The 12,513-nt window shown below is 45.7% G+C and overlaps 1 protein-coding gene and 2 long non-coding RNA genes across 4 annotated transcripts in view; 1 reads left to right on the forward strand and 2 right to left on the reverse strand.

Moving 5' to 3' along the window:
- The window catches only part of LOC135367928 (uncharacterized), a 40,300-nt gene extending 29,471 nt beyond the window's left edge, over positions 1-10,829 (reverse strand). The window contains exon 1 of the mRNA XM_064601022.1: positions 10,747-10,829. Within this exon, the coding sequence (XP_064457092.1) occupies positions 10,747-10,795 (49 nt within the window). The 5' untranslated portion in view covers positions 10,796-10,829. The remainder of the gene's footprint in view (positions 1-10,746) is intronic.
- LOC135367929 (uncharacterized) overlaps positions 1-12,513 on the forward strand; it is a 152,227-nt gene that overhangs the window by 42,700 nt on the left and 97,014 nt on the right. For both annotated transcript variants that reach the window (XR_010414586.1, XR_010414587.1), the window contains one exon: positions 5,865-5,983. This is a non-coding gene — a long non-coding RNA (uncharacterized LOC135367929). The remainder of the gene's footprint in view (positions 1-5,864; positions 5,984-12,513) is intronic.
- Positions 2,731-3,707, reverse strand: LOC135367926 (uncharacterized). Its single transcript, XR_010414585.1, has 3 exons — positions 3,489-3,707; positions 3,121-3,208; positions 2,731-2,970 (listed from the first exon to the last, which is right to left on the reverse strand). It is a non-coding gene; the product is annotated as an uncharacterized LOC135367926 (long non-coding RNA).

The following is a 12,513-nucleotide window of genomic DNA, read 5'->3' on the forward strand; positions in this document are numbered from 1 at the left end:
TACATTAATACACCTTGAGACAACGTCCGTGTGACAAAAGCTATTAACTTATTTGAGATAAATGAACCAGATAAAGAAAGCTGTTTCTGTGCTGACATTATGCATATATAATCGTGCAATATTAATTTTACGTTTCACATAGTACAGCAGTATTCAACGTGGATCTTACTTTTTGATAGCAATGTGTGTTTGTTGGGAATATCAGCTTCTAAGTATTTTTTCAATCAACAGGTGTTGTGTGCCCTCAACTTCTATGGTACTGGCTCGTACCAGCGGCCTGTTGGAAGTGACGTGCGTATCGCTATAGCACAGGGCACAGTAAGCAAATGTCTGCACCAAGTCACTGATGCTATCCAGGAACATATTGTGAAAAGATGGATCAAATTTCCTGTCGACACCGCGGGCCTGAATGACATCAAGCAGGGTTTTTTTGGAAAGTACCAGTTTCCTGGAGTTGTTGGTGCTATCGACTGTACCCACGTTGCGATAGTGGCGCCCCCAAAGGATGACCCTGATTGTCCAGAACACCTGTTTCTGAACCGAAAAGGATATCATTCCATAAATGTTCAACTGGTGAGTCAAACAATACACAAGCACACACATGGGACGACAATGAGATAGGCAATTCCGACCAAAATATGACAAGCGTAGCTATGCTGATGTGCGGCTTTATTTACAGCAGATATTTCTTAGCTGGGTCCTCGCGAGGAAAGCATCTGGAAGTGAGAAGTATATACATATTACACTTTTGAAGAGTGCCATATGCAGTATACCAAGACAAACAGTCAATTAACACACTACACATAAAGCAGAATTTTTTTTTCCTTTTCTATCGCATCACATCACACATAGCGCAGACATTGAACAAAACATTGCTATGTAGGAACTGCAAGCATCTTTGGCTAGTACGTCAAGAAACGCAATCAAATAATCAAATTCCATGCTTGTCCCTCGTCTTACGGTTTTTGCTATCATGGTTATATTTTCTGTTGTGAATTACTATACTTAGCTCCTGCTGTTACTCAGTTTCAGGTGACTGCCACAAGTTATAATTATATAGTGTGCTGTTGGTATTTGTGGAGTTTGTTTGGAGCCGAGAACTCGTCGTTTGCTATCTGAAACCTCTATGGTTTGAAATATTTTGTATGGTACAGCACCTTTGAGGACAACCACTAATGACTGCGGATTTCAGACAAGTGTGTCGCCAACAGTATATAGTATATATCTCACTGGCAGCATCTCATCACACAGGTATGCAACGTGGACCTTGAGATCCTTAATGTGAATGCCCGGTATCCAGGAAGCACCCACGACGCATTTATATGGCGCAACAGTGCCCTCAGGCGTTCCTTTGAGACAGGACAGATACCAAGGAGGGGATCTTGGCTCATAGGCAAGTGCACAAAAAACAGTTTTAACAGTACAAAAATGTTCATTGAAATATGTACCTCCTTGTCATCACGTAAGTGTAGTGTGACTAACGCCCCCTACCAAGTAATTGCTTATTTTACCTCTAATATGTATTACAGGGGACAGTGGATATCCTTTAGAGCCGTGGCTCATGGTGCCATATCCATCATCAAGAACAGGGGACCCTGACGCTGCAGTGTACAACGAGATGCAGACATCAGCCAGGAGCACCATAGAGAGATGCAACGGTCTCCTGAAAGCCCGATTTCGATGCCTTCTAAAGCACAGGACTCTGCACTACCATCCAAAAACTGCCACAAAAATTATAAATGCATGTGCTGCACTGCACAACATTTGTGTAAGAAACGGTACTGAGCTGCCTGCTGATGTTGTGCAAGAGGAGCTCTTCAACACAGGTACCCCAGAAGAGCTGCCACAGGTAACATTAAGGAATGAGGGTGAACATGTGCGTAGCCGCATTTCCCGTCAGCTATCACACTTATAAGTGATATACAACTCATGCAAGCTGCTGATTCGATAATCTCGGATTTGCATTAGATGTTTTTTTTTTTCTTGGTGGTGTAGGAACTCTGAAGGGGAGGCTATGACTTCACGAAATGATGGCTGCTCTCATAGAAACATGAAACAATGTCACAAAGTTTTTTTTTTTTCCTTTGGAAGGGGGAGAGGATTTGAAAGATTCTTTGGGCACGGTGGTGTGTGCAGGGGTGCTGTGAAAATGTGATGGAAAGCAACTGCTTTGAGACAGGAGCACAGCCAAACGACGGATACAACCAAGCCTCATTTCTCTTAGAAACATGAAGCACTGAAATGTGGCAGTCGTAGGAGATGGCAAGCTGCGACAGGACTTGAATTCTTGACAGTACCTCTTGTGCAGACTTGCAAGTGACTTATGCAGTATACACAAGCTATTGCACTTTAAATAATTTTGCGAGCATTTTGTTGTCTTGCACATATGTTTGAAATACAGTATTCGGTAGTGTGCCCCTCTACCCATATTCCTAATTACTCCTTCAGATGGTCGTACATGATGCTTTCTCATTGTCTTCTTTCTGGGAGTGTTGAGAAGAAGGTGATCTATTGTGGTCTGATGAACTTTATACTGGAAGCTGTCACATATACAGCATACAAATACGCATGCATCATGCGTTTAACTTTTTGAAAATTCCATCGTCCTAGGAAAGGTCAAGCTTTTTGCAGCGTTCATAACCTTCAAGTATCTTGTGAGTAACGGGTTTTAATTTTAGGAATATTTTGCACTTTCCGCAAATACCGTCGAATGCTAGTGCTCAGTCTCATCTCTTCTGTTACATTGCTCAAACATGTGTTGTAAATGGATGCACACCACTTACTACATTGAATGAAAAGTTACACTTGAATAAAATGCCTCCAGTACTGCAGTCTGTCTCTCTGTAGCTGCAGCTATGCGCTCAAGATATCCAGCAAGGGATGCTAGTGTCTCCTGTTGCAGCCTCTGCTGTGTCAAGAACATTTGTCCATAGTCATGAGGAGTATGGGCTCGCCGCTGCCTCTGCTGGCCTATTACGAAAAAGAGGGTTCGTTTTTTTTTTTTTTTTTTTTTCATGTATCGGAGTTTGTTGTGCCGTCTGAATGGAGATTACAATTTGCAAGGATCCCACTGCATTTCGTTATAGAACTAGAAATATCAACTTGCACAACACTACATACGTTGCCGTCGTCTCCTCCCATTCCTATCCCTGGCGGATGAATCTGGGAGTTCTGTTGGTGGCCCCGGCATTTCTGGCAATTGGAACTCCTATTAGACAAACACAAAAGGGGGGAAGTTAACGTGTGATCCAGAGCTGCATACGTGCAGCACTGTCCACACGTACTTATTTACATGAAATACTTGTAAAGTGAAAATGACGGCAAGCTGTTCTTACATGAACATTATCTAAATGTGTAACCAATTGAGGTATGCTCCACAAAAAGTAAGGTCGCAAGAAAGCAGTAGGTTCCGTATTGGCACAATGTAATTGTTGTAGAGGGGTGGCACTAAATAAAAGTGAGTAGAAAGAAAAGCATTAGCAACTGACACTTGATGAAGTAACATGCTCCGTGCCTTCTGCCTGAACTTCACACTCAGCAGCGGCCACCTCCACGTCGGCCGTATTCACTGGGGCTGGAGAGGGTGGCCTGCTAACACCAAACTCTTCCGTGCCTTGTATGCCACTCGTTGCAGTTTGCCCAATCATGGAGGCAAGCTGCTCTTCGAGTGACGTCAGGGACTCTTTTGGTGGAGGACCCCCACCCGTTCCCCTAGAGTGCTGCGCGATGCGCGCCGCCTTTGATTTTGTCGAACTCTTCCAGTCCGTCCATGTCTGAAAATCACATTGAACATGGGTTATAAGCAAATTATATGTTCAGTCTTCACTGGCTGATTGCTACAACTAGGCATATACGTATTGCTTTGGGGAGCTCCATTTTCTCCTGCACCATTGCTTAAAAAATTAGCGGCATTGAGCGCCGTAACTTTAACATTGCGCGTGAAATGGGAAAATACTTCATCGCAGAGGCTACACACCACTACCAATCACGCACATATATTATGCACAGAGATCTGCTCAAACTTACTTTTCTCCACTTGTCAACAGTCTTGACAGCCCCTCCGCTGGAGTTCAACATCGCGGCTAGTTCCGTCCACTCCTTTTGCCTGTCTAAGTGCGTGTAGGACGGCGACAAAACGCCCGTGAATAAATTGCGGTGCTCCATCATAAAATGTAACATAATTTCAAATTGGTCGTGCGTTGGCCGAGAAGCACGACACTTTTGCTCCATTTTCACCGGTTTAATTTGTCGTCTGCTTCAAAACAAGCGGCACTCCACGTGATTATCTTCTTGCTGCGCAATTGGCTAAGAGCGCGTGTCTCGTTCCCAGACGTTTCAACTGTGTGTCGGGCGCTCGAGAATGACGTCAAGCGCGTGAATGGGTGGAGCCAAGCCGAACGACAGTCAACAAGGCAAGCGCGCGCTCGTTAGAAGTGACAAGAGAATACCAAAGTAGGCAGGTGTCGTTCGCTGCGGTCGCGATCGCTCTCTACCGACGCTCCTCTTTCGACGCTGTCGGTGGCGCTCGACGGTGGCTCGGAATAGGGCCCCAGCTTCGCGACGCAGTGAAAGATTCGCGTAGAAATGTCATTCAAGATCGCTCCCTTTTGAAAGTATCTAACGGCAAAATTCCTATCGACAGGAACCCTCGCGTATCGTAGAAAAGATCCTTTAAGGCCTCTCAACTTAATGTGCCCCCCCTCCCCCTCCATGGCATCGATTCTCAGCTAACATGCACGTTGGGGTTCCAGATGGAGGATCAACGTTTTACGACGCGCCGTTTTGTAAAAATGACCTCCGTGCTTCGGCTTCTGAAAGCTGGACACGAAACGTATCAGAGAAGCACACACAAAAAATGAATATTGACCTTCTGTTAACATGCTCTGCACACTGCATGTATCAACGGAGCTTGTATTGACATTCACTTTCTATCGATAGGATTTCTACCGAGGGCGAGCGGACATTTGTCTATATCGTGAATATATGACCTGCTATGCTTTGTACAAGACTGCGTGTAGACGCTATATCTTCTAGTAGACCACGTTTCCTTGTGGGATGTACACATTGAATTGCCATGCCATGTCGTGTTATGAATTGACGTGCGAGTACACCGGAACAACTTCATGCGCGGCTTTCGCACATGAAATCCACCATTGAGTTCACTCCATGTACACATCTTTCTTATGAGAAAACCAGTCTTCTCTCAGACGTCCCAGTTTGCTTCAGCTATCTTTCCCTCCCCCGCTGCTGTTCATTCCCAACACGCGAGAGAAGAGGTATACTTGCGGACGTCACCAGTTCTTCCTACAAGTATCCCAGGGCCCCAAGTGAACTCCCCACGCAAATGTGTTGCCCTGTTCTCATAAAAAGCATCGTCGCAAAGTGAAAATTTATCGCAGCGACATCGGGACACAGCAAAAGCAAGCTAAATGTCGACATGACAGAATAATGACAATTGCAAGATAACGAGATATCTTGCAATTTGCGCCTGGATTACGTCACACTTCCCCTATACGCAATCACCCCAAACACACACATACATGTACACAAACGAAGGCAGGCGTTATCACAAAATAGATACCGCCCGCATCATTCGTTGCGAAGCTACAGCGAAATCCACTACTATACCCTTTGAGACAATGAGACCGGTGTTCCTAACTATACGCGGAGCCAGTCCCATTTAAGCCCTTGTAGTTCTGTTTATCATGACGGCGCGAGGGTGTGGCTATACCGACTGTATAGTTACCCCTATTTTCGTCCGCGTTTCGTGTGTGTGTGCTTTGTCGCATGATGCTAGCTGTGTCACATATTTTGGTTAAGTGGAAGGTAAACAAATGGATGTGTACTCTATATTCCCCTGATAGTGGACGTCGACCTGGGAACACAGCAGACGTGGGAACCATATGCATGAAAGAAAACAAAAATGAAGGTCAAGTGGAAGGACGGCATAAAACCTCTTGACTCGCTTATGTTCTGCCCATTGGTAAGTAGTCGTCAGCAGTTTCTGAAACTCTACACTCTAAAAACAGAACTTCACCGCATAGCACGCTGTGCGCCAACCTTTACCACGAACGATAGGGTTATCGCTTCTGATTCGAAGAGAGGGGCAGGCGTAGGCTTTTTTCTGGCAATTTTCATGTATCCTAATTGCCACAAAAAGGCGTACGCCCCCTACTCTCTGAGAATCACAAGCGATAATCCTATCATTCGTGGCGCACAGCGTGCTATGCGGTGAAGCTCTGTTTTTTAGAGTGTATACATTGATAGCGTGCTGTGTGACATCTGATTCAATAAAGCTTACGGAACTATGCACACAGCAGAACGCGGTTCTTCTTGATGTTTCGGTTTGTGTGCAGTTCAGAAATGCCGTTCAACTGCACTTCTCCAATTACGCCTATTGCCCTAAGTCCCAAGTTTCTTGTAGACAGAACAAATTAGCCCTTCACTTTTGTGTACGCATGTGATTTGTTCGTACTGTTTGGTACGCACCGTTCAACACTTGGAATATCCTGGTTGCTATACGGGAATGCAGCACTGCAAAGGCAACCAAGCGCGTGGGGGTGGTGACGTGCTATTTCCGAGCGGTCCGCCTGCCGGTTGAGATTGATTCGTTGGCTGCGGACACCCTGCGTTCGATGATACGCGAACCTTTTTGACTGACAACGTACACTGTTAAAATAGAACTTCACCGCATAGCACGTTCCTAACCAACCACAATACCGAATGATATCATTCGGTGTCATGATTCGTTCAAAACAGGGGGAGGAGCCTATATGGGACAAGCATAATGTGTCCCAGATAGGCGCCTCCTCCCGTTTTCAGCAAATAAGGACAAACCTTATGTGTAACATCGCAGTACCATTACCATTATTCAGCAAATAAGGACACAGGATGATATCATTCGGAATGACGGTTGGCTAGGAGCGTGCTATGTGGTGAAGTTGTGTTTTAACAGTGTACGAGGTGCCATTGGAAAATTTCCGGTATCCATGTGTCGTTACACGAGCGAGTTTCAGTAGAATCACGTTTCTTATCTCTAATTGGACAGCTTTCCTTATCGTATCATTTACCATCACCACCACCACCACCTGGCGTGTGGTTCCGAGGCACTAAATCTCCCTATTAAGCGTGAACCGCATAGCCCGAAAAGCGTCCGAATTCTTTCCGAACCGAATTCGGGACCGAACTTTTTTTTTTGGAGAACAGAAGTCCGTGCCGAGTTCCGCCCGATATGGCCAGGCCAGATTTCTCCTCCGAAATGGGAAGTGACGCCAACCGAAAAAGTAGAAGCATCCAATGGCTATCCAGCCGGAAGGAGAACCATAGCAACGATGACGCAGCCATGGGGTTGACTGTTGCCGTGTGTGCGACTTCTACCCCTGTGAATACAGGGATTATCTCATTGACCTGGATGGTTGAAACGCGATGTTCATGTTTCCCAAGGCCAGAAGTCTTCGGCCGAAATTCGGGATGCATTTCCGTAGCGTGCGGTGATGCACAGAAAAAAAGTTCGGCCCCGATTTCGGTTCGGCCAGTTTTCGGCCAGTTTCTCGTGCGGTTCACCCTTTAACGACAAATTACTTGCCAATATGACTGATGATTTGCGGACATCAGTAACGTTACGTTCATGCGGCGTTGCTGCACTGCATGGGCGACCGGCCAAACCTTGAGCTACACTCTTAAAAATGAACTGCACCGCATAGCACGCTGCTAACCAACCATCATCTCGAATGATATCGTTATCAATCCTGATTTGTTGAAAACGGGGGGCGTACGCCTTTTTGTGACACTTAGGCTGTTCATAATTGTCACAAAAAAGGCGTACGCCCCCCGTTTTCAACAAATCAGAGGCGAGAACGATATCATTCGAGATGATGGTTGGCTGGGAGCGTGCTATGCGGTGAAGTTCATTTTTAAGAGTGTACCTGCCAGCAAGAAACTTTCGTGGGCTGCTCAACGCATGCGTGATATACACATGAATAAGAAAGCCCTCAAAACGCCCACCACAACATGCACTCGAAGAAAAAAGGGCGTGAAAAGGTGGTAACTTCTATAGTTACCACCTATAGGTCAACATACACTCTTAAAAATGAACTTCACCGCATAGTACGTTCCTAGTCAACCATCATCTCGAATGATATCGTTATCTGCCCTGATTTGTTGAAAACGGGAGACGTACGCCTTTTTTTGTGACAATTATGAACAGCACAAGTGTCACAAAAAAGGCGTACGCCTGCCGTTTTCAGCAAATCAGGACAGATAACGATAGCATTCGAGATTATGGTTGGCTAGGAGCGTGCTATGCGGTGAAGTTCATTTTTAAGATTGTAGCGTCCGATATAGGGTGTAAAAGGAAGGATGGTAAAAACAATTATCATATATCCAAATTGCTACAAAAAGGCGTACTCCTCCCTCGCTCACCGAATCAGAAGCGGTAACCATATCATTCGTAGGTAGCAGGTAGAACTTTGCAACATTTTAGGAACAGCATATGCGACAACTATTACCTCCTAAAAGGTGTAACTGCTGCACCCTTTTTTCTATAAAAGTATGGCTGTGACCGCTCCATAGTCTAGCGGTTGGATATGGGCACTGGAAGAGCATTTTAACGCACTTTTTAGCCGCAACGTGCAGGACTGCTCAGACAGTGTTGAACACCATGTTCGGAAAATGCTTCAGCGCGGGAGATTCATGTAGTAACTATAAGCTAGTTATTAAAGCAGCAGTTTCCTACTGCGACTGAGTTATTCATAGTTAAGAATAAGACGGTGGAGTCCCGCTCTCTATATCTCACGGGAAACTAAGATTTTTCACTCACTTTGATCAAGTCTGGAGAATTCAGTTCAGAGCGCCGTGAATTATTTCGGGATTTCGGAAGAACGTGATTGGAATCGTATCTGGAATTCAGTCTACAATATTTACTTTCACTCTCTCTCCGATTAACTCATTGAAACTAAGACGATATATGAAACAATTATTTATTAAACATCAAGAAATGCTGAGAGTGATCGAGTGATACTGCCTAGGCGACCAAATGATGCAGACATTGTCCCAATCTTGCCTTACCTAATCTTACCAGTAAACGCTTCCTTACGATTACGTTTTGTTATTGTACAGCGGAGTACAGGGTCTGTTCTCATTAGACAGTTTTAGCAGACGTAATTTAGCAACGTAATTTAGAAACGTAAACGATGATAACGTGGCTAGCGTCTCACCGTGTCAACCGGAACCAATCAGTGGATAAGATTCTGAGTCACGCACGAGTGCGATTGGTTCCGATAGAGACGGTAACTTTATCAACGGTATACTAAAACTCACTATTGTTGAGCACATCGGTGGCCTCGAACCCGATGTTTTTTTTTCTTCTATAATTTCAGAAAATGTGCGCTTCGTGTGCTTCGTTATTACTCCATCGATATCTGTAATTCGACTTTAGTGTTATCGCTGTGCTATCGCTGTGTTATCGCTGTGTACTCGCCGTAATTTTCTGACGTTCTCCTCAGAAGTACCTTTCGTACACATCAAGCTACAGAGCTGCAGTATAGAGCTGGTAGGGCAGTCGTTATTCTCATAAATCCATAGCCACTTGCGAGACGGCAAATTTTGGAAATAAAAACGTAATGTACCTCAGAGTAGCTGTCGCAGAACTAATTCCAGCGCTTTCCGTGTCGAGATGAATGGAATATAGTGCAAAAGTGAAGAAATACCGTTATAGTTGTTCATCTCCCAGTATATCCTGCATAGCGATGCCCGTATTAATGCAAAGCAGGTTCCGAACAGTCGCACGCGCAGCCTTCATTCAAATGCGTAGTGCGACGCGCGCGTTTAGTCCGGTTCCACCACGGGACGAATTCTGCGCTGTTAAAACAGATATGTTTGTTGATTTGTGGAGAATGGAGTGGATACGCCTATTTTGGACAGTTTTCATTCTGCAAGGTGAGTCCCAAAGAGGCGCGCATTTTCAGCTTTCAACAAGTCAGAAGGCTCCGGGCGGTTGTCTTGCGGCGAAGCTATGTATTAAGTGGTGTAGCTTCACACATTCGTGCACATTCTGAATCCGAAAATGAAGAAAATGAAATCCGGGGGGTGAAAATCCCGGTTTTTCTTTTTTTCTGCTTTCTTTGCGAGCCATTCGCAAAGCATTGCGCGAGCCACCCGCATCACTGCTCGTTGAGCTTCGAGCAAAATAACAAAACATTATGAAAGCACGACTGACTGTCAATCGACGTACACCGTTAAAAGAGAGCTTCACCGCTGAACACGCTGAACGCCATTCATTGCCCAGAATGATACTGCTGCCGCTCCTGATTTGTGGCGTGCACATTTGCGTGGCAGTTAACGTAACAGCATAAGTGTCACAAAAAGGCGTACTCTTTCCTTTTTCAACGAATCAGGGGAGAGAACGATGTCATTCGGGACGATGGTTGGCTACGACCGTGCTATGCGGTGAAGTTGTGTTTTAAGAGAGCAGGATGCACGCTAGCACGCGCCTCACTTTCAATGCAGAGCTGCAAACCTTAGACACGCAGAGCGTTTGAAAGTGACTTCTGGCGTGCAGAAGCCAGTCGCGAGGCGCCTCTATAGCCACAGGTTCCGTCGGGCTTTCCTACGCCCGCTACGGAAGGGGTGGGGGAGCGGGAAAAAAAAGGAGGGGGGGAAACCCCATCCCGGTGTGCACACATGAAGCCAAGAGGCGCATTTCTCGATCAGACGGACTCAGCAAGAGAGACCAGAGTGGAAACTCACGGCTTTCGGTGCGCTGTGTGTGTGCCCTTCGGTCGTACTTGGGAGGCATGCCTGTGGCCGTGAGCCGGAGCCGAGCCTCCCGAAGGGTGGCCGCGCGTGCGCCGACGCGCGCGCCGCGGCCGTGGAGCCTCAGCCCCTCCTTTTTTTTTTTTTTTCCTCTTTGTTTGCTGCCGCGGTTCCTTTCGCAGACTCCGCGGAATGGTTGGCCGGTCGGCAGGTCGAACGGACAGGGTCTATTCAACTTGACGTCACTGAACTGGCCCAAATTCAGTCTGGCAGTTTGAGCGGGACACTAGTGGGAAGACCCCGACGGCGACCGACTGCGGTTCCACGTATATTCACACTTGTGTTTTCTCGTTTTATGTTTTTTGAAAATCTGGGACCAAAAATCGGGTTTCATTTCAGGAGCTGTAAAGCGAGGTAAAATCGTGCGATATCGAATAAAACGAATGATGGAGAGAGAGAGAGAGAGAGAGAGAGAGAGCGCTCCTCGGGCACTAACACGAGATGACGGGTTGATTGCGCTGTCTTTAGCGTTCTCCAAGTCTCCGTATTGATGGCTGAATGCGCACGCTGGCAAGCTCGTTTTGGAGTTTTGTCCGAAATGACGATGATGCATATCGAGGGGGTAAGAACGAGTCTTACCAGGTTTAATCCTAAACAACGAGGCTCTAACTTATATTGGTGGCTCAACCTTGATTTGACTTCCAACTTATTGTTTCTTTTTAGTCAACCTTCCTTCTGTCGTTCGAATATGAATCCCATATCGACGCACAGAAATGGGATGACTTCGTTGTTCTTAGTTCGTTTAACTGGAGCAGATGATGAATGATGATGATGATTGAAAAAAAAAAAGAGGATTGTAGCCCTCATCACGAGGGCCGGCTACCCCAGATCACCTAAGGAAAGGAAGGAAAGGAAGCACAAAGTTTGTTCTGTAGGTTACTTTCTGCACATTCGCCTTTGGTACGTGTGTCGAAGTATCATTAGGCAGAATGACATTATTCGGGAAGTGTGCTGCTTTTGTTGTAAGTACGATTACGTAAGTACGTAGTTACTTTTGAGTAAGATCGCACGTCTAGGCTTGCACGACACTAACGTGGTTCACAAGGCGACAATATGAGAATGTCAATAGCGAGCTGGACTGTTATGCTTATGTTTACGTTCCGGTTGGCTTCTTACTTTTTTTTTTTGCTAGTTCGCGTTTTCAGCCAATCCAATTACGACGATAGTGATAGGACGACAGAGTGAGACTTGTGCCGTCTGTGGAAGCAGTTTTCGTTGCTTCCGTCACAACCGACATTTAGTAACGATAATGTGAAATATAACTGGTGAATGAATACAGCGTGGAAACCAGTCAGCCTAACCTAACATCCTACACTGACCCGACATCCTGCTGATGCACCGAGTGTCCTTAATTTTTGACGTTCCATTACCGTCAGAGCCGTTTCCCTTGTCGGAAATGCAGACCGAATGGGCAGAGAAATGTCCATCGGGTATATCTATAATGGTACACCTTGTACGGGTAATGTAGGGGGCGAGTTAGTGTCACGGTAAACTTGATTGAAGTGGACCATCAAGCTTGCTACTCGCCTTTTCATGTTATGATCAACCCTGTGACACTTTGCGACGCTCTTTGTTGTTTGTGCATTGAGATTTCTCACGTGGACTCTCCTACACTGCTGCTTTTAGTGCCAAGTTTTGTGGTGATGTTTTCATCTATTCCGTTTCAAAGTGTATAGATTTGTGCAGTTTCCCTTCATTTTC

Source organism: Ornithodoros turicata, chromosome 9, assembly GCF_037126465.1.
Source record: "Ornithodoros turicata isolate Travis chromosome 9, ASM3712646v1, whole genome shotgun sequence".
Taxonomy (NCBI): domain Eukaryota; kingdom Metazoa; phylum Arthropoda; class Arachnida; order Ixodida; family Argasidae; genus Ornithodoros; species Ornithodoros turicata.